At 40.1% G+C, this 20,802-nt stretch overlaps 1 protein-coding gene across 10 annotated transcripts in view; it reads left to right on the top strand.

The window, feature by feature from the left end:
- The window catches only part of SMAP1 (small ArfGAP 1), a 124,177-nt gene that overhangs the window by 89,326 nt on the left and 14,049 nt on the right, over positions 1–20,802 (top strand). For all 10 annotated transcript variants that reach the window (XM_036317545.1, XM_036317546.1, XM_036317543.1 and 7 more), the window contains one exon: positions 6,980–7,070. In XM_036317545.1, coding sequence (XP_036173438.1) covers positions 6,980–7,070 — 91 coding nt within the window. The remainder of the gene's footprint in view (positions 1–6,979; positions 7,071–20,802) is intronic.

Raw genomic sequence — 20,802 nt, 5'->3', positions numbered from 1 at the left:
AGCTAAGTAGCTAGTCCCTAGTCACTCTTGATACAACATCCTATTCTAATGTACCTTGTGGCACTTAATGCTTCTAGTTTATTTGTGATCAGTTGTTTTATTGTCTGTTTCTCCTCTTTCCATTTCCTGTGCACTTCCCCCAAATGGCTACAGTAGAATACCAGTGCCTAGAATAGGGCTAAACATATAGAGCAGGAGTGGAAATGTCTGGTCCACAGGCTGTATAAGGACTGAGAAATCATTTAGTCTGGCCCTGCCAAGGCATTAAGGGTGAGTTAATTAAATGTTTGACCAAATTAAATATGGCAGGCTAATTTTTAAGTTGATAATTTTGTATGGCCTGCAAATGATATACAAGATGTACCAGTTAAGAATGCAGATTTTGCCCTAACTGGTTTGACTCAGTGGATAGAGCATCAGCCTGTGGACTAAAGGGTCCCAGGTTTGATTCTGGTCAAGGGCATGTACCTTGGTTGCTGGCACATTCCCAGTAGGGAGTGTGCAGGAGGCAGCTGATCAATGTTTCTCTCTCATTGATGTTTTTAACTCTATCCCTTTCCCTTCCTCTCTGTAAAAAAATCAATAAAATATATTTTTAAAAAATGCAGATTTTGTAATCAAAGAAAACACAATAATTTCAAGAGAAACATCAAAGTGCTTTATTCAAAGTAATGTCCATTGCTAGCTACACGTTTCACTCATCTTTCAGGTAATTTGTGGATACTGTCCCAATAGAACTTTTCTTGTTTTGAGGCAAACCATTCAGAGACCCAATTGTCCACTTCTTCGTATGTTTTGAAGTGCTGCTCAGAAAGTGCATGTGCCATTGATCAGAACAAGTGGTAATCTGAAGGAGCAAGGTGTGGTGAATACAGTGGGTGGGTTAATACTTCCCAGGCAAGATATCTTAATATGTCTTTAACTGGTTTTGAAGTATGTGATGGTGTGTCATGAAGCAAAATTACTTTGCCGTGTCTTCTGGCCCATTCTGGTCGTTTCATGATCAAAGCATGGTTTAAAGTGATTATTTGTTGTCGGTAGTGATCAGTATTAATGGTTTCACCTGGTTTTAGAAGCTCATAATACCCCACACCTTCCTAATCCCACCAAACGCAGAGCATTGTCTTCTTTCCGAAGCGATTTGGCCTTGCAGTCGATGTTGATGGTTGACCTGGATCAACCCATGATTTTGTGCATTTGGGATTCTCAAATCCACTTTTCATCGCCAGTCACAATTCAGTGCAAAAAAGACTTTCTTTCTTGCCGTTGAATCAACATTTTACTGATGACTTTTTGGTTTTCCATTTGTCTTTCGTTCAGTTGATGTAGCACCCATTTTTCTTCCTTGAAAATCTTTCCCATTGCTTGTAAACGATCGGAAATTGTTTGCTGAACAACGTTTAATCTTTCTGCAAGTTGTTTTTGAGTTTGACATGCATCTTCATCCAATAATGCTTGTAATTGTTGGTCTTCAGACTTTTTCGGTTGACCTGGACGTTTTATGTCTTTCACATCAAAATCATTACTTTTAAAGTGTTAAAACCAGCGTTCACAAGTATCTTGAGATGGAGCATGTTCACCATAAGCTTCCTGAAGCATACGATTACTTTCAGCAGCACTTTTCTTCAAAATAAAGTAATGAATTAAAACTTCCCACAAATGCTCTTTTTTTAGCACGAAATTCAACATTTTAAGCGTAAAAATATCTATGATGTTAACACCTTCACGAAATTTGACTTATGAAGTTTTGAAGCTTGCTGTCAATACGACAAAATAGCATACATATCAAATCGCATATATAGCAACATATGTGTAACAACTCCATGTATTGAAAAAAATTCGCATTAGTTACTGGTACACCTGTTACTAATTGTGCCTAAACCGGCAGGATCGGGCCTAAACCTGCAGTTGGACATCCCCTGAGGGGTTCCAGATTGGAGAGTGTGCAGGCGGGGTGAGGGACCCCCACTCTGTGCATGAATTTCGTTCACCTGGCCTCTAGTACTCTTTATATAATACTGGAAAGCAGCCAAAATCCAGAAGATATTTTTTAAAAGCACTATCTGTTGGTATTATAGCAAAAAAGCCCTAGTGAATGAATTATTAATAAATGTTTGCAGATCTAAGAGTATTAATATAGTACTGCTAGTGAAACTAATTTATGTCTTTTAATGATATATCTTAGAATGTCTATAGGCTTTGTCATTTAGAAAGCTATTTTCTTGCACTAAAGATTCCAGTGCAGTAACTGATAGACTGTATGGAAATGTATATGCTTACCCTAGATGGGGCCCAACAGTAGCCATACCCACACAATTATTTCTATAGAGGGGAGATATTTAGGGCCATGCCAAGATTTTATTTGTATTCTTTTAATGTTTCAGAGCTGATAAGGATGTAAGCAATCTAGTCTAACCTCCTCATTATTCAGAGGAAGAAGTGGGAGCTGAGTGTGAATTATTCAGTTTGTAAGTGATGTCAGGACTCAAATCCCCACAGCTCCTGACCTGAATCTCTGCCAGGGATAATTGGCTTTTAATAGTTGTCTTTAGTTGGTAACAATGTACTCAGAACAAGCAGTGAGTGTGCATATCCAATGATGAATGCAGCCTTCTTTATCACTTGACTTTTCGTTCTTACCCAAACCCTACAGGAAATACTTTGCAACATTTGAACAGTAATTTTTCATACACAATAATCTGGTTGTTGGTAAAATGTCTGATAACTTACATAATGTGTTCGGTTGTCTTCAAAGTTTTTCCTCACTCTCCTTCCTATCTAGCATCACTAAGCTGATGGCCCCATATTTCTCTGGCAGAACCAGAAGATCTGAACTTGAAGTTACCTATCTTTCTCTAGTTTAAAAAGAAGATTTAAAGCTGGAAGTAAAGTGTTGGAAAATAGCATGGCATTATTCTGAAGTAGCAACAACTAAGTACCAAAGAGAGAGAATTTCCATTCTTTAGGAGAAAAGGAGACCAGGTTAGGTTGGAAACTAATGGATGGGGGCAGGGGAGCTAATAGTAGTAGTATTTATAGTAGAGGCAGTAGTGATAGTAGTTAGTAACCGTGGTAACAATATAGCACTAACTCAAAGAGCATAGTCTCCAAATCCTTGTATGCCAGTGTGACTCTTAGTTTATCATCCTATCTAATAATAGACAAACATGGTAATTGACCGTACCTTCGCTATGCCTCCCATTGGCTAATCAACAAGATATGCAAATTAACTGCCAACAAAGATGGCAGTTAATTTGAATACATAGGCACGAAGTGGTGGAGCAAAGACTGAAGGCGGCTCCGGCCGGAGCAGCGAGGGCTGTGAAGGCGGCTCCAGCCAGAGCGAAGGCCTGGGTCCCGGGTGCCGGAGGAAAACCGGTGCCGGCAGCCAGGGTAAGGGAAGGCCTTTTGCACGAATCTTTTCGTGGAACAGGCCTCCAGTTAACTAATAAAAGTAAAAAATTAAAACATGGGTTTAGTGCATGTGAACTCTATAAGTGGAAGTTGTTATTGTAGTGTGGGTGTGGTAATATTAAATTATATCTTTGGATGGATTTATTACCACATTACTAGAATACATGAATTTAGACATATTAAGTATCATATAATGTTATCTTGCTAATCCTATATAATAAAGAGGTAATATGCAAATTAACCCTCATGCCCTCACAAGATGGCTGCCTATGACCAGGCCAGCAGGGAGTTAGTGAGGGAGAACCAAACAACTGAACAGCAGGCTGCGTGGGGTGACCAGGCCAGCAGGGGGGTTAGTGAGGGATGACCAAAGACTGAACAGCAGGCTGCGTGGAGTGACCAGGCCGGTGGGGGGGCCGTGAGGGGCAACCAGGCCATCCAGAGGGCAGCTGGAGGTGACCAGACCAGCGGGGGAGGGGGGGCAGTTGGGGGTGACCAGGCCAGCAGGGGGGCCAGTAAGAGGTGACCAGGCCGGTGGGGGGATGCAAGAAAACATCCTATGTGTTTGAGAATTGAGTTGTTTCTGTGAATTTGTTTTCACTATAGACTTAGTGTATTATCTTAAAGCAAGCAGTGAAATGATGAAATTATTTATTATGTTTCTTGTAATCTAGTAATAAATTGCTAATGACTTCTAGAGAGTTTCTTACCTGGCTATAATGGAAACTTTGAAATAATGTAAGGTGTCTGATTAAACAGGTTGACATAATATAATACTGTGCACATGTGTTTGGTAAGGCTTTGTTTTGGTCATTATACCTGATGATATGATGACACATAAAACCACCAGGTTCTAAGCATAGTAAAGAAAGAGAGAAGGAAGAGTTAAAATTTTAATAGTAATATTAAAATCTCAAATGTTTATAGTGTTTTTTTATATTTATAGTTTGGAAAGCACTGCTGTAATATATATTTCATTTTACCTTCACTTACTCTTTCTCTAATTTCTTACTTTCTTTATGTAGTTCTGAGTTTCTAACCTATATGTATCATTTTCTTTCACTCTGAAAGACTTTCAACTTTTCTTGCAAGGCATGTCTTCTGGCAACAGATTCCCTGTTTTTCTTTGTCTAAGTTTTTATTTTTCCTTTACTTTTGAAAGATGATTTCGCAGGATACAAAATGCTAGGTTTGTGAGGTTTTTTCCTTTTAATACTTTAAACATTTGAAATGCTTGTATGGTTCTTCTTGCATGGTTTCTAAGAAGTTAAATCTAATTCTGATATTTACTCCTCTGTAGATAACTGTTTTCCTCCTTTCGCTTCTTTCAGGATTTTTTCTTTTCTGTTGTTTGAAAATTATATGACTAGGTGTAGTTTATTTTTAGCATTTATCCTGATTGCTATTCTCTGAGCTTCCTGGATCTGTGATTTGGTGTCCAACATTCTTTGAGAAACTGTACAAAATAAGATGAGAACCCGAAGTTTAGAGATAGACAAATGTCCAAATTTTATGAAGGAAAATGTAAGTGGATTTTGAATATTGTGTCATTGAACTTGACATGAATTCTATGCAAAATTCAAATGGGATTTTTTTTTTAATGACTTCTTTTTCAGAGTGTTAACATTGCTTACTAGTTGCCTACATGGGTTCCCAAAGAACAACTCCTGTCAGATTAAGCTTAATGGTCAAGATTCTTAGCTATCCTCTGGTTAAGATGTAGACAGGTGTGCCTGATGATTCGATTGTTAGGTGGATTGTGAGCTGGATGGATAGCTTTACCCAGAGAATACAGTTAATTGAATTGATACCAATATCAAAGGAGTTTGCTGCATTCTTCAGGGCTCAATCCTGGACTTTGTTCTTTTCAGCATTTTTATAAACTGGGCACATGAATGTCATTTTGTTCAAATTTTTAAATGACCAAACAATGAAGATTAGTTAAGACATTGCATGACAGAATCAGATCCTCTGAACATGTTATACACAACATACCAACAAATTGGATAAAAATAAAAATCTGAAATAAGTTCCTCAACTGCCATGAATATAATAGCACAAAAGAAAGTGATTGAGGGCTGGGTGTGAATTAGTGGTCTGCTGGGAGAGTCATGCTCTACTTATTAGGCCATGTGTTCTGTATGGCTGTATCATGGAGAATAGGGTTAAGTGGATAGATGCTACAAGTTGCCTGAAGAGGCTGTTCTAGCAACTTAAGTGTTCAGTTGAAAATAATTACTTTGTTACTATAAATGATGCTTTCTTTAAAATTATTTAGCTTAGCAAGTAAACTTATCTATACTGGGTAGGATTGAAAAGTATAGAGTGTGAAGCATATTATGTTAAACTTCTGAAAATTATATATAGTTAAGGCTGATAATTTCTTATTTCAGAAGGTTATTAAAGAATTGATATCTGTGATGGTAGGCTGATTGCTTAAATCTGACGGAGACAGTAGTTATTAAAAAGTATGGATAGATATGTGTTCTTAAAAATTATATATCTGTATAGTTAACAAAAAGTGAACTCAACTAAGTTATGAATTCTTTATGTAGTTATAGAAGAAATGATCTTATAGGAATAGTTTGAGAAAGGAATGAGTGAGTGAATGTTTTATTTTCTTGGTTATAGAGAGGTAGACTTTTGAGTTAAGAATATCTAGTAAATACAGGGTTGTTGTTTTTATCCAGTCCTACATAGCATTTTTTTTGTATGAAAGAGAGAGATGGTTTGGAATATGTAAGTGTGACTTGAGCTACTGAGAATTAGAAGAATAGTATATGTAAATTGTAACTGATAGTGTAGACTCAGGGGAAAAACATTATCATTAGGCTTTCCTTGGTGCAGTGGTCTAATGCTCAGCAGTGTAGGTGAGGGGAGTAAAATGTACTCATAAAGACTTCCAGGCCTGCCCCACTTCTGCTAACAGGTGCACATTAACAGTAGCTAGCAAATAAATGTCAAAAGAAATTATTTTTAAAAAGTGTTATTTCACATGAAGGTCTTAAATGGTTAAGAACAATTACATTAAGATTATATTTATACTAGAGGCCTGGTGCACAAATTCGTGCATGAGTAGGGTACAGTTGGCCCGCCTCGATGGGGGCTGATCAGGGCCAGGCCAGGCCGGCTTGGGGCAGGGGGCTGTGGGAGGTCAGCCAGCCAGCCAGCCCTGCCCCCAATCGGGGGAGGGACAATTGGGGGCTGAACTGGCTGGGAGAGGAGTCATGGGAAGTTGTGGGGGCTGATTAGGGCCCCCATTGGGCTGGTTGGCCACCGCAGTGCACCTCATAGCAACCAGTCATTCCGGTTGTTCCGCCATTCTGGTCGCTTGGCTTTTATATATATAGTCACTATTTTGAGGTACTAATATGTAAGGTCTGTCACTGTGAGCTCAATAATCATGTTTACTTGTTTTTTTAATACAATAATAAATGTTCTAAGCTTCATTACACTATGCTTCATATGCTTTATTACACTAACTTTATACAAAATCTGTATAATTGAGTTTTAAAGGCTTGATTGGCTTAAGAAAAATTAATACATCTGATTATTTACTTTAAAGCTACAGAAGAAAGAAGATCAGCAATTAGAACCTAAAAAAAGCACCAGCCCTAAAAAAGCTGCAGAGCCGACTGTTGATCTTTTAGGACTTGGTAAGTAATGAAAAGTTCAAGTCACCATTATAGTTACAAAACAATGGAAACCTTTACTTCAAATGAATATAAAGCTTTATTATCAGTATGTTAAAAGATAACTGTTAACTGAATTTGAAAATGTTATGATTACTTTGCTGAGTTCCCACAAAAAAGGAAGTCTTTAATAAGGTTGCTAGTCTCTGTCAGCACTGTCTTCTTGGAAATCCAAGTAATGAGGTCCTTGGGGAAAGAAAAGATATCAAAGTAACCTTCAAAGGCTTGGTAGATGGTGACATTTCAACATTTAAAATAAAGAATAGATTCATTCCTCCAGGCCCCTCTCTAACTGAGTCTGTGTTGGGGATGGGGGCTGAAAGGAGGTCCCCTAGCAAAATAATTCTGGGATAGCCTTGTTATAAAATGTGCTGGTGTAAAGAAAATTTAATCTTGGTTAACTGAAGCATCACACTTTATACCTATATCTACTAGCTAGGTTCATTTTATATACCTGATAAGGCTCATTTTAATTTAATGTTGTATTTATTCTCATGGCTAATAGATATATGTTGTCTGCCTGGTAAGTAAACAGACTTTCATTCGAGGATTGCTTGTACTGTGCTTATCTACCAATATTGTCAGCTCTTTTTAAAATTTTCTTCTCTTCTAAAATAGCTTGATAAATGGTGATTTTTAGTAATATTTGAGCCTTTAAGCAGTAGTTAATTAAAAACATGTTTTTTAGTTTGGAGAAAGATTAACAATTAAAAGAAAATAATGACAGTTGAAGGGTAGAGTTGAACTTCATACACTGCTTTTCTGAAAATTAATCTTAGTTCTTACTGGGTAAATTGTTTTCAGTTTCAGGAATTACAATTGAACATTTTATTCATTTCTTAGGAAGCTGATATAACATGCAAATATACAACCTAGGGTTAAAAATCTCCTATGGTGGTAAAAATAAGCAGTATATTAAAATATTTAAGAACTGTAATTTTGAAAATAGAGTTTAAGTCCAGGGCTCTAAATATAATTATGTTGAATTCTAGTCCTCATTATTTCTTTGAATTATTTCCTTTGATGTAGATGAGATAAAAGAAAAAAGACAGTACTAAAGTAAGAAAAAAATCTTACTAAAACTATATGCATCTTTGTCCTCATTGCAGCATTTTCTTTCCAGTCTAGGTGCCTGGTTTATAACTTAGAAATGTAGAATATAAACTAGACCTGACTCTCTTCCTACAGACCAATTCACTCATTCAACAAATACTCATTAAGTGTCTATTATGTGTCTAAGCACTATTGCAGGAACTAGGGAGATAGCTATGAAAGAAAATAGATAAAAATGCCTAAGGTCTTTGTGTTTTCATTCTATCTGAGGAGACAGTGAATAAACAGTTCAGTAACATATATCATGGGTTATATGTGGTAAGTGTTATAGAGAAAAGAAGCAAAAATAAGGTTAGGGGTATTCACTGAGATATCATAGGAGCAAAGACCTGAAGAAACTGGTGCAAGAGCATTCTAAGTAGAGAGAACAGCAAGTGCAGAGCCTCTGCAGTAGAAGCTGACTTGATATGTGCAAGGACCAGCAAGGATGACAGTGTGGCTAGAGGGGAATGATCTGGGGTGGGGGAGGAGGGTTACAGTGGAGAGGAATAAGGGGTGAAGAGAGAGGCAGGCAGATTGCGACTTTGACTTTTACTTTGAGTGTCCTGGAAATATATTAGAAGGATTTGAGCAGAGAAGTACATGATCAAACTATTGTAGCTACTATGTTAAGAGTAAATTGTAGCAGGGCAAGGCTGGAATCAGGGAGACCAATAGGTGAGAGATGAGGATGGCTGAGAGTAGGTGGTGGCTTTGGGAATTAAAAAGAGTAATCAAGTTCTGGATATATTTCAAAGATAGTGCCAATAGGATTTGCTGACCAATTGAAATTATAGGTTTATTTTGGGAATAAACGTGTAGAACAGGTAAATCTGATTATTCAGGACAAGAAAAATTACTATAGCAGTGTCTTGAAGAGCAAAAAGGGGAATGGGATCTAGTAGACAAATGGAGCGAATGGCCTTAGTTACTCAACTGTTACTGGAATAATGTTGCATAGCAAATAACCCCCAGAGCTCAGCTTATATCTCAGCTCTGTGGGTGAAGTCAACTAGGCATCTCTGCTAGAACATTTGATGTTTTCTGCCTTTCTCACAGAAATAAGTGTTTCCTTCTTAATCTCAAAGTCAATACCAAAGGTTTTAGGGCTTGGTAATTGCTGCCCATGCTACATAGCAGACAACGCCAAAGTCTCAGTGGCTTGTATCAGTTAATGTTTATTTCTCTCCCTGCAAGTCCTGAGACAGCTCTCTTTTAGACAACAGGAAAATTTCAGGAAATGGTCTTGAGGGGAGAACTTATGCTCACTTAGGGCATGAAGGTAAAGGGAATGTTTGAAGAAGAGGTTAAGGATATATAGAGGAATTTGCTGGTGACTGACAGTTTTAGATCATACACTGGAGGGGTTCCAAAGGTGGGAGGAGGGGTCGCATAATAGGGTAATAGTTAAGACCATTTTTTAGTACAGTCATGTGCCACATAATGACTTTTTCGTTGCTAACGGACCATACACACAACAGAGGTCCCATAAGATTATAATGGAGCTGAAAAATTCCTTTTACCTAGTGACTTCATAGCCATGGTAATGTGTTAGCGCTTGTGCATTGCTCATGCATTTGTGGTGTAAACAAACCTTCATTGCCAATCATATAAAAGTAGGGCACGTGCAATTATAGTAGTAGGCTGTACCATCTAGATTTGTGTAAATACTCTATGTTTGCACAACAATAAAATCTCCTAACAACACATTTCCCATTGTGAAGCAGTATATAACTATAATTAGATCTTCCCTTTAAATGAGACTTTGGTGAGCCCACACTCTTATCTTCAACCTGATGACTCAAGCTAACCCTACTTTTTTCACCTCACTTTTCCTGGTCTACTCCCAATCCCAAGGACAAACATAAAATGCTCTCTCTATACTTTTTAGCAAGGATCAGCATTTTTTTTTGTTTTCCTGAAAAGGGCCAAGTATGTTGACTTTGCAGGCCATGTGGTCTCTGTTGTAAACATTCAGTTCTCCCATTGTGTGCAACTATGTCATTCTTCATTTCTTCTTGGTTCTTTTTCATTTCCTCTTGATTCTTACACATCTTGTTGAATTTGTCTTCCATCCTTTTCAGCGTCCTTTTCACTATTGCTCTGAATTCTTTCTCTGACAAATTGCTTGCCTCCATTTCATTTAATTTATTTTTTAGTGATTCCTCCCTTTCTTTCGTATGTGAGCCTTTCTTTGTCAACCCATTTTTGCTCCTCTCAGGGTGTCTGGTTATGTGTCTGACTCTTTACCATGTTGACCAAAAGGCACAAAATACAACTCATCAAGACACGATACAGAGGGAACAAAACAGGAATGTATTCATGACAGCTCTAACCCCAAATAAAGATGCCCACCACAGAAAAGAGAATTAGGGGAGAGAAAAGAGTGCAAAAATGATATTGAGAAAAGGAAAAGGTAAGAGAGAAAAAAAGAGAAGAAAATAGAAGGGGAAATAACATATATGGGGAGAAAACTCCACAAAAGCAACAAATAAACCAAAAAAAATGCAACCAAAAACACCCAGAAAAAAAGGGGGGGGGGGAGCTGAATCTGAAGAGGTAGAGCTTATTTCAGAAGGTAAGGTAAAGGAATTGAATGAATGTGGGGGAATGGCTATGATTCAGTATAGAGGAGGTAGAACGAGAATGAGTGTATAAGAGGAAAAGTAAAAAACAAAATACTCAATAAAATACAAAAATTAATTTAAAAAATATAAAGTATATATATAAGAAGAAAATTTCCCCTTTCTTTAATTCATCTATTTTTGGAAAAGAAGAATATAGAATAGAGAGCAGATAGGTCTGAGTTTTGTGAGTGAAACTAAGCAATTAGTTGAAGAGAGCAAGGGAGGAGAGGAAAAACAAAAGCATAGAATAAAAACAAAAACAAACAACAAAAAACAACAAGAAGAAAAAAAAATGGCTATTGCAGAAAGAAAAAAGAGAAGGGTACATGGACTTGGAGCAGGAGAGAGGAAATTATATATATGAGTAAGCCAACAGAGACTACTATAATAGTAATGCGTCAAAAAAGCAGATAAAGAAGGTCAGTTTTTAATAAAGAGTAAAAAGAAAAACTAAAGCAAGGACATGAGAAGAGAAACAGGATGAAAAGGAGAAGTGAGGAAGAAAATGTTGGCAAAAAGGAAAAAAAGAGATAAAGTAAAATAATGCTTAAAAATAAAAATAGAATGTAGAGCACTAATCCAAAAGAAATAAAAGGTTAATAAAAACTCCAATATAATAAAAGGCTAATATGCAAATAGACCGGTTGGTATGGTGTGCACTCACCACCAGGGGCAAACTCTCAACACAGGAGTTGCCCCCTGGTGGTCAGTGTACTCCCACAGGGGGAGTGCCGCTTAGCCAGAAGCTGGGCTCATGGCTGGTGAGCGCAGCTGCCATGGCGGCTGAAGCCCCTCCTGCCACCACAGCAGCGCTAAGGACCCCCTTGGGGGATGTCCGACTGCTAGCTTTGGCTCGCTCCCAGCAGACATCCTCCAAGGGGTCCTGGACTGTGAGAGGGCTCAGGCCGGGCTGAGGGACTCCTCCACCCCAGTGCACAAATGTCATGCACCAGGCCTCTAGTAATAATAAAAAAAAAATAATAATAAATTTAAAAAATAATAAAAGAAAAGAAACTTTAACTTTTTAAGTAAAAGAAAGAAAATAAAATGAAGTAGTGAAGTGTCATTTGCTTCAGCTGAGTATTAATGTCCCATGGGGCCTGGTTTAAGACCCCTCTCTACTGTTCTGTCTGCCACGTCTGTTTCCTGTTACATAGCACTGTGTTGAAGTTCCCAGCAACCCACCACTCCTCTGTGTCAGACTCCTCCACCTTGGTTTCAGGCAGGCAGGATCAATCTTACCACTTTTTTTTCCTGCCTGCTTTCGGTCGTATTTACACAAGTGTCTATTTCTGACAAGGGCTTTAGGTTGCTGTGTTGCTATATTAGTTTCCGGAACCAAATGGCTTCTCAACCCAGTCCCTGAGGACTCCCTGGGTGTATTCAGAATCCTTGTTTCTCTGCCGAGACCAAGACTGGGTGCGGCTGCACTGCTAGAAGAAGGCCAGTCCTCGAAAAAAGGCTGTTCAGGGTTGGAGGGACTGTACTGTCCCGGAGCTGGCTTCCCAGTCAGCTCCCCCTATTTTGCTCCCCAGCTTCCACAAAACCACCTTCCCCTGCATCACAGTCTCAGTGAGTGTTTGTAATTGAAAGATCCTATGTACTGGGTTTAGCGAATAAAAGCAAGTAAAATATAAAGACAGAGCAATCATGCCGCTGCACATCTCTCTCCCCCCAGCACTGTACTGTACGGCTGGTGCAGAACTTCAGGCTGCCTTTCTGGGCACAGCCTCCCACGGCCTCTTAAGTGGACTAAGATCTAGAGTCCCGGCTGCCTGCAGCCCTGCCGACCTTCCACAGTTGACTGTTACACGTGTCCCCAAGGAATGCGGGCTTGGTGCAGCGCAGTTTCCCTCTGACCCTCTAGTCCCTGTTGGCGCGTCTCTCTCTCCAGCCCAGATCCTCAACCCTACCATTCTCCAGGCATCCTCTGTCCTTTGGGGCCACGGATTGCCTCACCAGCTGTGTTTAATTTGCCAATTCCAGGTGGATGTTATTCGATTCAGCTGTTCCTTCTGCCCCGTGAGAAGGTGCAGGACCCATCCACCTATTTGGCTGCCATTTTGTCTATCTCTGGACAACCTTTTTAGGAGCCCAGGGCTGGGGAGGTTGGAGTCTCAGTGTGGGTTCGCAGCTGAGGCAGCTGGTCCCTGGGCATTGTAGTTGTAGGGTCCCGGGAGGTATCCGAGGTCTCCCCAGGTGGAGGTGAGGGTGGGCTCTCGGTCACAGATGCTTTCCCATTCAAGATGGCGCGGTCTCTGCGGCAGAGCCGGCTTCCCCGGGAGAGATTTCAGTAGCAATAGAGGCTGCCCAGCTAGGGGAGCCTGGTCCACCAGACCCCAACAGTCCTATGGAATATAACTGCCCCTCACAAATACAGACACACACACCCCGCACGTCTGTCCATGCACTCCCCTTTCGCTCCCTCACTCACACTCTCTTCGTCACTGCTGTCCTGTCGGCCGCCATCTTCAATCAGGATTGACTCAAATTTTGAAAGAAGTTCTATGGTGGGTAAAATGCTATCAAATAGCATTGCATGCTACAGAGAAGTCATTCATGAAAAGAAGAGTCAGTCAATATGGCAAACTTCATTGTGGTCTTATTTTAAGAAATTGCCACAGCCACCCCAGTCCTCAAGCAACCACCACCCTGATCATCAGCAGCCATCAACATGGAGGGAAGCCCTTCCACCAGCAGAAAGATTGATGTGCTGAAGGCTCAGGTGATGGTTAGTGATTTTTAGTAATAAAGTATTTTTTTTAAATGTATTTTATTGATTTTTTACAGAGAGGAAGGGAGAGGGGATAGAGAGTTAGAAACATCGATGAGAGAGAAACATTGACCAGCTGCCTCCTGCACACTCCCTACTGGGGATGTGCCTGCAACCAAGGTACATGCCCTTGACTGGAATTGAACCCGGGACTCCTCAGTCCACAGGCCGACGCTCTATCCACTGAGCCAAACCGGTTAGGGCAGTAATAAAGTATTTTTAAGTTAAGACATGTACATTGCTTTTTTTTTTTTTTTTTAGACATAATGCTATTGCACACTTAACGGACTATGATGTAAATAACTTTTATGTGCACTAGGAAAACAAAAAATCAGTGTGACTCAATTTATGTGATACTCGTTTTATTGTGGTGGTTTGAACTGAACCTGCGATATGTTCAAGGTATGCTTGTGAAGGATTAGATAAAAGTTTCCTCAGTTTTTTCTTAATGGAAAAGCTCAAGGAATATACAGTTGGGGGCAAGTTTTAAAGTTTTTCATTCATGCTTATATTTCAGGGACAAAAACTTATCACAAGGGTCAAGTTAAAATGGGTTGACAGTGCTAATTAATCAATCAGTATATAACATACCTAATTGTCTAGTAATGTATATTCCAGTTTTATATAATGAAAGAAATAATGCCATTACCCTTTTTTTGTCTAAATTTTTTTGTTTCCAAGAGACTTTTTAGGACAGAAACTAAAGAATAAAATAGCAGTAGAAAGTGCTCTACTGACTTTAAAGCAGGGAATTCCTATGGAGAAATTTCTATTTCTCAAAGTCCATATGCTATAAAATAAAACAAGTTTGGTAATGAGCTGACTAGAAGAATACCAGACTTAGCAGAGGCAGGCCTGGAAAACCGCCAGTGTCTTGAGCTATGCATTGACCAGACCAGGAGGATGGGTATATACTTGTGTGCACAACTTCTTCAGGGGAGGGGTAAAGACAAGCAAGACTCTAGTACAAGTGCCTGAAGTAATTTTATAGTCTATTATGTTTTTCATATATGGTTTAAAACCTGATAAAAATTTACATTGCTTTTGCTCAGAAGAGTGTGTTCAGTGAGCTATTATAAACTATTACCACTCTTTCAAAGAGGGGGGGTCTTAGGAATTGGTTTTATTTTTGATAATCACACCTATGCAGGAGAGAAAATGCAGATAAGTGAATATATTGCTATTAGAGAACTGGCAGTAGGCAGATAACTTGCTGGCACCAGAAATAGGTGGTGAGGGGGTGGGATCTCCATGATATCCCAAACTTTAGGAGCGAGCACTTCTTGGTAGTGCTAAAACAGCACAGAACCTGTCCAGCACAGGTGGACAGGATAGCAAAGAGATAATATTTAGGTGCTTCATGGAGTGAAAACTGACATGTAAATGACACTACTTCTGATTGCCTAAAAGTGGCTTAAACATATAAGACATTTAATTGTCTTACTAGATGAGAAATCTAGAGGCCTTGTGGCTTAGGGCCGTGCATTATTGAAACAGTGAGGTCTGGAGTCACACTTCTCTTTCCTTCTTCCCATTCTGCCACCCTCAGCACAGCAGTGGCTTTAATCTTTAGGTTTGTACCCTCATGGTCAACAAATGGCTGGTACAGCTCTCAGCACCTCATCCTCAGGACCACATCACCCAAATGTGTTGTTTTTTATACAAGTTTCTTTTCTTGGGAAGAACTTTTCCCAGAAAATTTCCCCAGCACTGTTCTCAGGGTTCTCCTGGCCAGAACTGTATTATATGAGCTCACTTTAGTTGTAATGAGGCTAGGAAAATAATATTCATCCTCTAGAGTGGGAGGCAGGCTCTGCCATCAAGAAGCACCACACAGGGCTTTGACAGCTGTAGTACCTGGAACAGGTGCATTGCCACCTTTACAACCCTTACAACCCTTCAGGATAGTAGACGGTATTTCACACACTCACTTTTCCCCTCCACTTTTCCTTATCTGGGAAATGGGAGTCAGAACCCTCTGTGGTTGATGGTGGAATAAGTGAATAAATAAATGGGAAACACAGTAACTGGTGTGCAGTGCTGGGCTGAGACTATAACCTGAACATCAGGTCAGAGGAGGTCAGTAAGAGGTAACTTGGGCATGAAAACCAGGACCGCAAAGCATGGTCTTTGGCTAGTGGAGGATTTGTAGCTGCCTGAAAAACTGAGGAAACTGGGCAACCTCAAAGAAATCTAGTCTGTCACCATTTGTTAAACATTTAGGAAGAAATTTGTATTATACAATTTGGTATTTCATATTTATATATGTCTTATCTTTTTGAGGCTTTAAAATGGTATAGAAATATTTTATAGATATTTATATTTATATAAATTAAGATATTTAAAACTATGAGTTCTATGAAGTTTACTTCTTAAACCACTTCTTAGCAATCTTAAGACAACAATGTGTGTATCTCCTGAACGATGGAGAGTGCTGCTGGGCTCCTCCGCACAGTACTGTCGTACCCATTCATACAAGCATCCCTGCTTCAAAGCCGGCCAGGTTACACGGAGGGGCTTGAACAGAACAGAGGTTCAGGTCGTCTTTTAAGACCACTTCAGTCATTTTAGTTAGTTAGCCTTAAAATTACCTATTTAGCATTAAGAAAGATTAATTGAAAATAAAAGCAAATAGTTCCACTTAAATCTCAGGCACCTATATTTATTTAAGCACTTGAAAACAGTCTATAGCTTGAAAATTTTTATATGCTTCAAATGGACATTTGTGACTTGAATTTACAAGGTAATACATGAAAGTTTATTTCACTTATAAAGCAAGTTATGTTTTAATATAAAGGAACTACAAGTAATATTTTTATTAAGGAAAAAGCTTTAAATGGTTTTAGGAGTAGAAAATAAAAAGGGTTCTTTGAGTAACATGAAAATTTATAAAGCTTTAAGAAGACAGAGTTTTTCCATTAAGGAGAGCACCACTGCATCTCATGGAAGCAGCCTTCTTTCATCATTGCTGTCTCCATTTAAATTCATTCTTAGGATAACGCCTCAATAGTCATCGATGAAGAATTAGACTTGGCAGTTATCACTGTAGCAGGGGTGCATTCAAAGCTGAATGTCCATGTTCAGTCAAAAGTGGTAATGAAAAACATCACATCCATTTCCTTATCATATTCTTATCTGCCTTAAACTAGATTAGCAATACATAAAATCTCATGTTGCTCTTTGACATTTTTTTTATTATTTGTGCAAATAGATTATGACCAGCTAATGCCTCTGACATTCAATAAAGGATGAATTCAATTAATATTTATTGAGCCCCAGCAGAGTTCATGGAACTCTAGTAAATACCAGAAAAATGCAGTTGTGTGTGCAAGTGGGGGATGGGGTTGCAGTCTGGAAACTAGAAGACGGGGTTATTGCTGAGGGAAGAAGTGGGATCTGTTAGAGAATTGGTTTCGAGAATTCAGCTTGAAATCTGGAATAATGCTAAAACTCCCAATTTAAATTATATTTTCTTCAAGTCAGAGAGTAATTTTCTTGCTGCTGCTAAGTTAGAGGGAGGAGTAAGTGAAGTTTTTTGTGACCACTTGTTCCAAGTAAAATCTAATGTGTTATGGAGGAATGAATGAGTAGTGGTTGGAAAGTTAAGCACCTTCCCAGATAAACACAGCTCTTGGTGCCTCACCTGCGTAAAGGACCAGGTTATGTTTTAATATAAAGAAACTCCAAGTAATAATTTTATTAAGGAAAAAAGCTTTGAGTGGTTTCAGGAGTAGAAAAGAAGCTTTAAATGGTTTTGGGAGCAGATAGCTTCGGAGTTCCAGTCAGGTGCTGTGATAGCACACTTGGAACCCATTTGTAGGAGAGGAGAGTAAGATGTGCTCTGGCCCCCAGGGTTGCTGGTAGAGGAGACTAACCCATGCAGTTGCCTGGGCTGCTGTGGACAGAGGGACTGTGAAGGACACAATTCTGATTTAGAGAGATAATCCCATCTGTCACTGAAGGACCGGCGAGAGGAAGCCACGGGTAAGGATCCCAGTCAGGAACGTAGCAGTTGCAGTGCCATAGTTGAACAGTCTTGTGGAATCTGGCTGTAAAAACATAGGAGGAGGAGCTAGCCCAGCCGTGGGCAAACTACGGCCCACAGGCCGGATCCGGCCCGTTTGAGATGAATAAAACTAAAAAAAAAAAAAAAAAAAAAAGACCGTACCCTTTTATGTAATGATGTTTACTTTGAATTTATATTAGTTCACACAAACACTCCATCCATGCTTTTGTTCCGGCCCTCCGGTCTAGTTTAAGAACCCATTGTGGCCCTCGAGTCAAAAAGTTTGCCCACCCCTGAGCTAGCCAGATGTCAAGAGCAGGGGCTACTGGCTCTTCAAGAGAATGTGGCTCTAGACTCAAAGGGAGTCTGCTGCTAAATGAGGCAGTGGTTACGCAGGGCAAGGACTGAAGAGGGATTTTGTAGGCAGATCACTGGTACTTTTCAAAAATAGTGTCATTATTTCACTTTTACTCCCAACAGAAGTAGGATCAATCACCTGACTTGTTTCCACCATGGCTGTACTGTCATCAAGAAATCCTCTCATAATCTGTGTTTGGAAAGTGTTTCAATTCATCAATCATTTATTGAGCATTTGCTTTGTGCCAAGCATTAAACTAAGCTGCACTCCCTCTTCCTGGTGAGAGGCTACGAAGGATTGGACAGTGGCTCTGGGCATAAACATGATTAATGCCAGGATGGAGTACAGAGGCCTACAGCATACTGAGGCATGCCTGCGACCTAAGTATAGTCAGATGCCATTAAAAACTAAAGATATATATATGTGTGTGTGTGTATATGTGTGTGTGTGTGTGTGTATGTATATATATATAAAACCTTAACATGCAAATAGAACAAATGGCAGAACAACCGAACAACCGGTTGCTATGACTTGGCTGACCACCAGGGGTTGCACGTGGAACATGGTGGGCATTGGCAGCAGGCAGCAGAGCATTGAACATGGTGGGCATCGGCTGTGTTGGGATGGTGGAGCAGGTGAGGGGGTGCCAGACCAAGGCACGCGCCGGTCGCTGTTAAGGGGATGAGCCTCTGGTAGTTAATGAAAATTCTTTGCTCCTGCATGCCACGGTCCTGCCAGGTGCTCGCACCTGCTTCCAGTGCTGGCCTTGCTCACACCTGCTGCCAAAGCCGCCACTTGCATTTGCTGCTGGTGCCCGGCGCCAGCTCCAATCACTTGGCACTAGCAGTGGCTGCTGGCCTCGATCGCCCCTCAGGACTTCTCCACCTCCCCCTGCTCCTGAGGGGTGATTGGGGCTGGCAGCAACTGCTTGCAGCCACTGCTGGTGCCGGCCCCAAATGCTCAGCACTGTCAGCGGGTGCAAATGGGGCTGGCACGGTCAGTATGTGGGAGTAGCGGCAATGGGAGCGGGGACGTGGAGGGTGGGCCGAGACCCACCCCTGTGCCCACCGCAGCCTCACAGCCCACAGTTCCTTTCAAGGTGGGCCCCTGGTGACATTATAAAGGCACTTGGCAAGGCTGCCACTTTGCATGCAGCCTCGGCCTTTAGTAGTAGGCCTGAGTGACCAGATGTGGGTTATGTGGCCTACAATGGAAGTGGTGCTGCATCTTGTGGGCTCCACAGTCATTTGTTGCCTCAGAAGGGAGGTCAGCCAACTACTGTGGCTGCAGTTGGTATAAAGCCTACCCCCTGCCCCCAAGGCCTTCCATAGAGAGGAAGAGGCATCTGTTTGTGCTTGGGGCACCAGGAGAAGCTTCTCAATCTGGTTATAGCAGCTGAGTTTTCCAGGTGCAAGACCAGACTTCTGTTGAAATCTTAGGCTTATTGTGTAAATCTTAAGGTAATGTGATGGTTAACCTGAGATGCTTTGTGTCTGATCAGAGTACCTGGCAAAGTACTAGTGTTAAAAGTGTGTTATAGAAATGCAAAGTGTTATTTTATTTCCCATCAGTTTATAAATTATTGTTCAAAGGAATTTGGAATGTGCCAAGAAGAAGCCACTAAATAATGTTGTAAATACTTTACCTTCACTCATTTGGATTATTGGTATCAGATGAGTTCTGGCATAGCCACAGTTAATAGAATCAATGGTCTTATTCACCATATTGAGGATTTCTCAGTGGTAGAGATTGGCCTTCATGACTTTGTCATATTTGAAATGTTACCTTCTTTTTAAGCATCTATCAGTGTCATGGTGTGAAATAGGCCAGTAAATGCATGCTGGGAATGCCGTATGTTCATGTGAGATGCAGCATTGCTTTAACAACTTTTTTTCCTTTAACTCAAATCATAACCTTTTCTTATAAACTTGTGTTATGTGTGCAGTTTAAAAATGATCTACTAAATCAGTGTTCAGATAAAACACTAGTATGAAATCTTAAGGTAACATAGAAAATGGTTACCCACAGCAACTAACTAGGCTTGATGTCCTTGCCCTGAAGATCGAAATTCCTTCTTCATTTTACTGCATTGTCCTAATTTCTTCTGTTTGCTCATTGTCTATTTAAGGGGTCCTTTGTGCTTCATTATCATTTTTTATGATGTTGTCCCAGCTAAATTTCTTCCATTTGCCTTAGGCTTTTCTTGTACTCTGGGTCTCCCATTATTTTTATTGTCCACCAACCACTATTTCTGCATACTGATTAAAAGGGGTTGCTGCCTCCTCCTGCTGCTGGCTGTTCCTGCCACCAGTCTGTAGCTGAGCCAGGAGCGCTACATGAGGTGCATGTCTGTGGTGAATTCTGATGTTATGCACAGACATCCACTTCTCTCTTAGCAGGCACTGTGTGGGTTAGTCTGAGCTTCCCCCCACTCTGGAGGAGGTTTCCATTTGTTTGGGTGTGTGCACGTGTGTATTTTGTGCACACAAAATGTAATCCATGCGGACTTAAATATTTTTCTTAAGCTATTTTATTTGAATAAGCTTTATTATTTCTAAATTTTTAAATTATATATATATATATCTCTGAGAAACTGTTTTCAACATCTTGGTATTCTGTTGTTTTTGTGGCCTCTGAGCTTTTAATCATTAGTCAGCAAATTAGTGGACCCTGGATCAGAAGGATTCATTGAACTCCCAGTGATTTGTGAATATTGTTGACTGATTGATTATACACTACACTTGGTTCCCTCAGCCCAGTCGGCTCAGTGATGACCATATCCTCCTGCATCCCTCACTGTAAACTGAGAAGACACTGGGCTTGGTAAGAGGAGAGTGGAG

The sequence above is a fragment of the Myotis myotis genome, unplaced genomic scaffold (genome assembly GCF_014108235.1).
Source record: "Myotis myotis isolate mMyoMyo1 unplaced genomic scaffold, mMyoMyo1.p scaffold_m19_p_7, whole genome shotgun sequence".
NCBI lineage: Eukaryota > Metazoa > Chordata > Mammalia > Chiroptera > Vespertilionidae > Myotis > Myotis myotis.
Note: the sequence above shows the minus strand (reverse complement) of the source record. Positions and strands in the feature narration are given on the sequence as shown.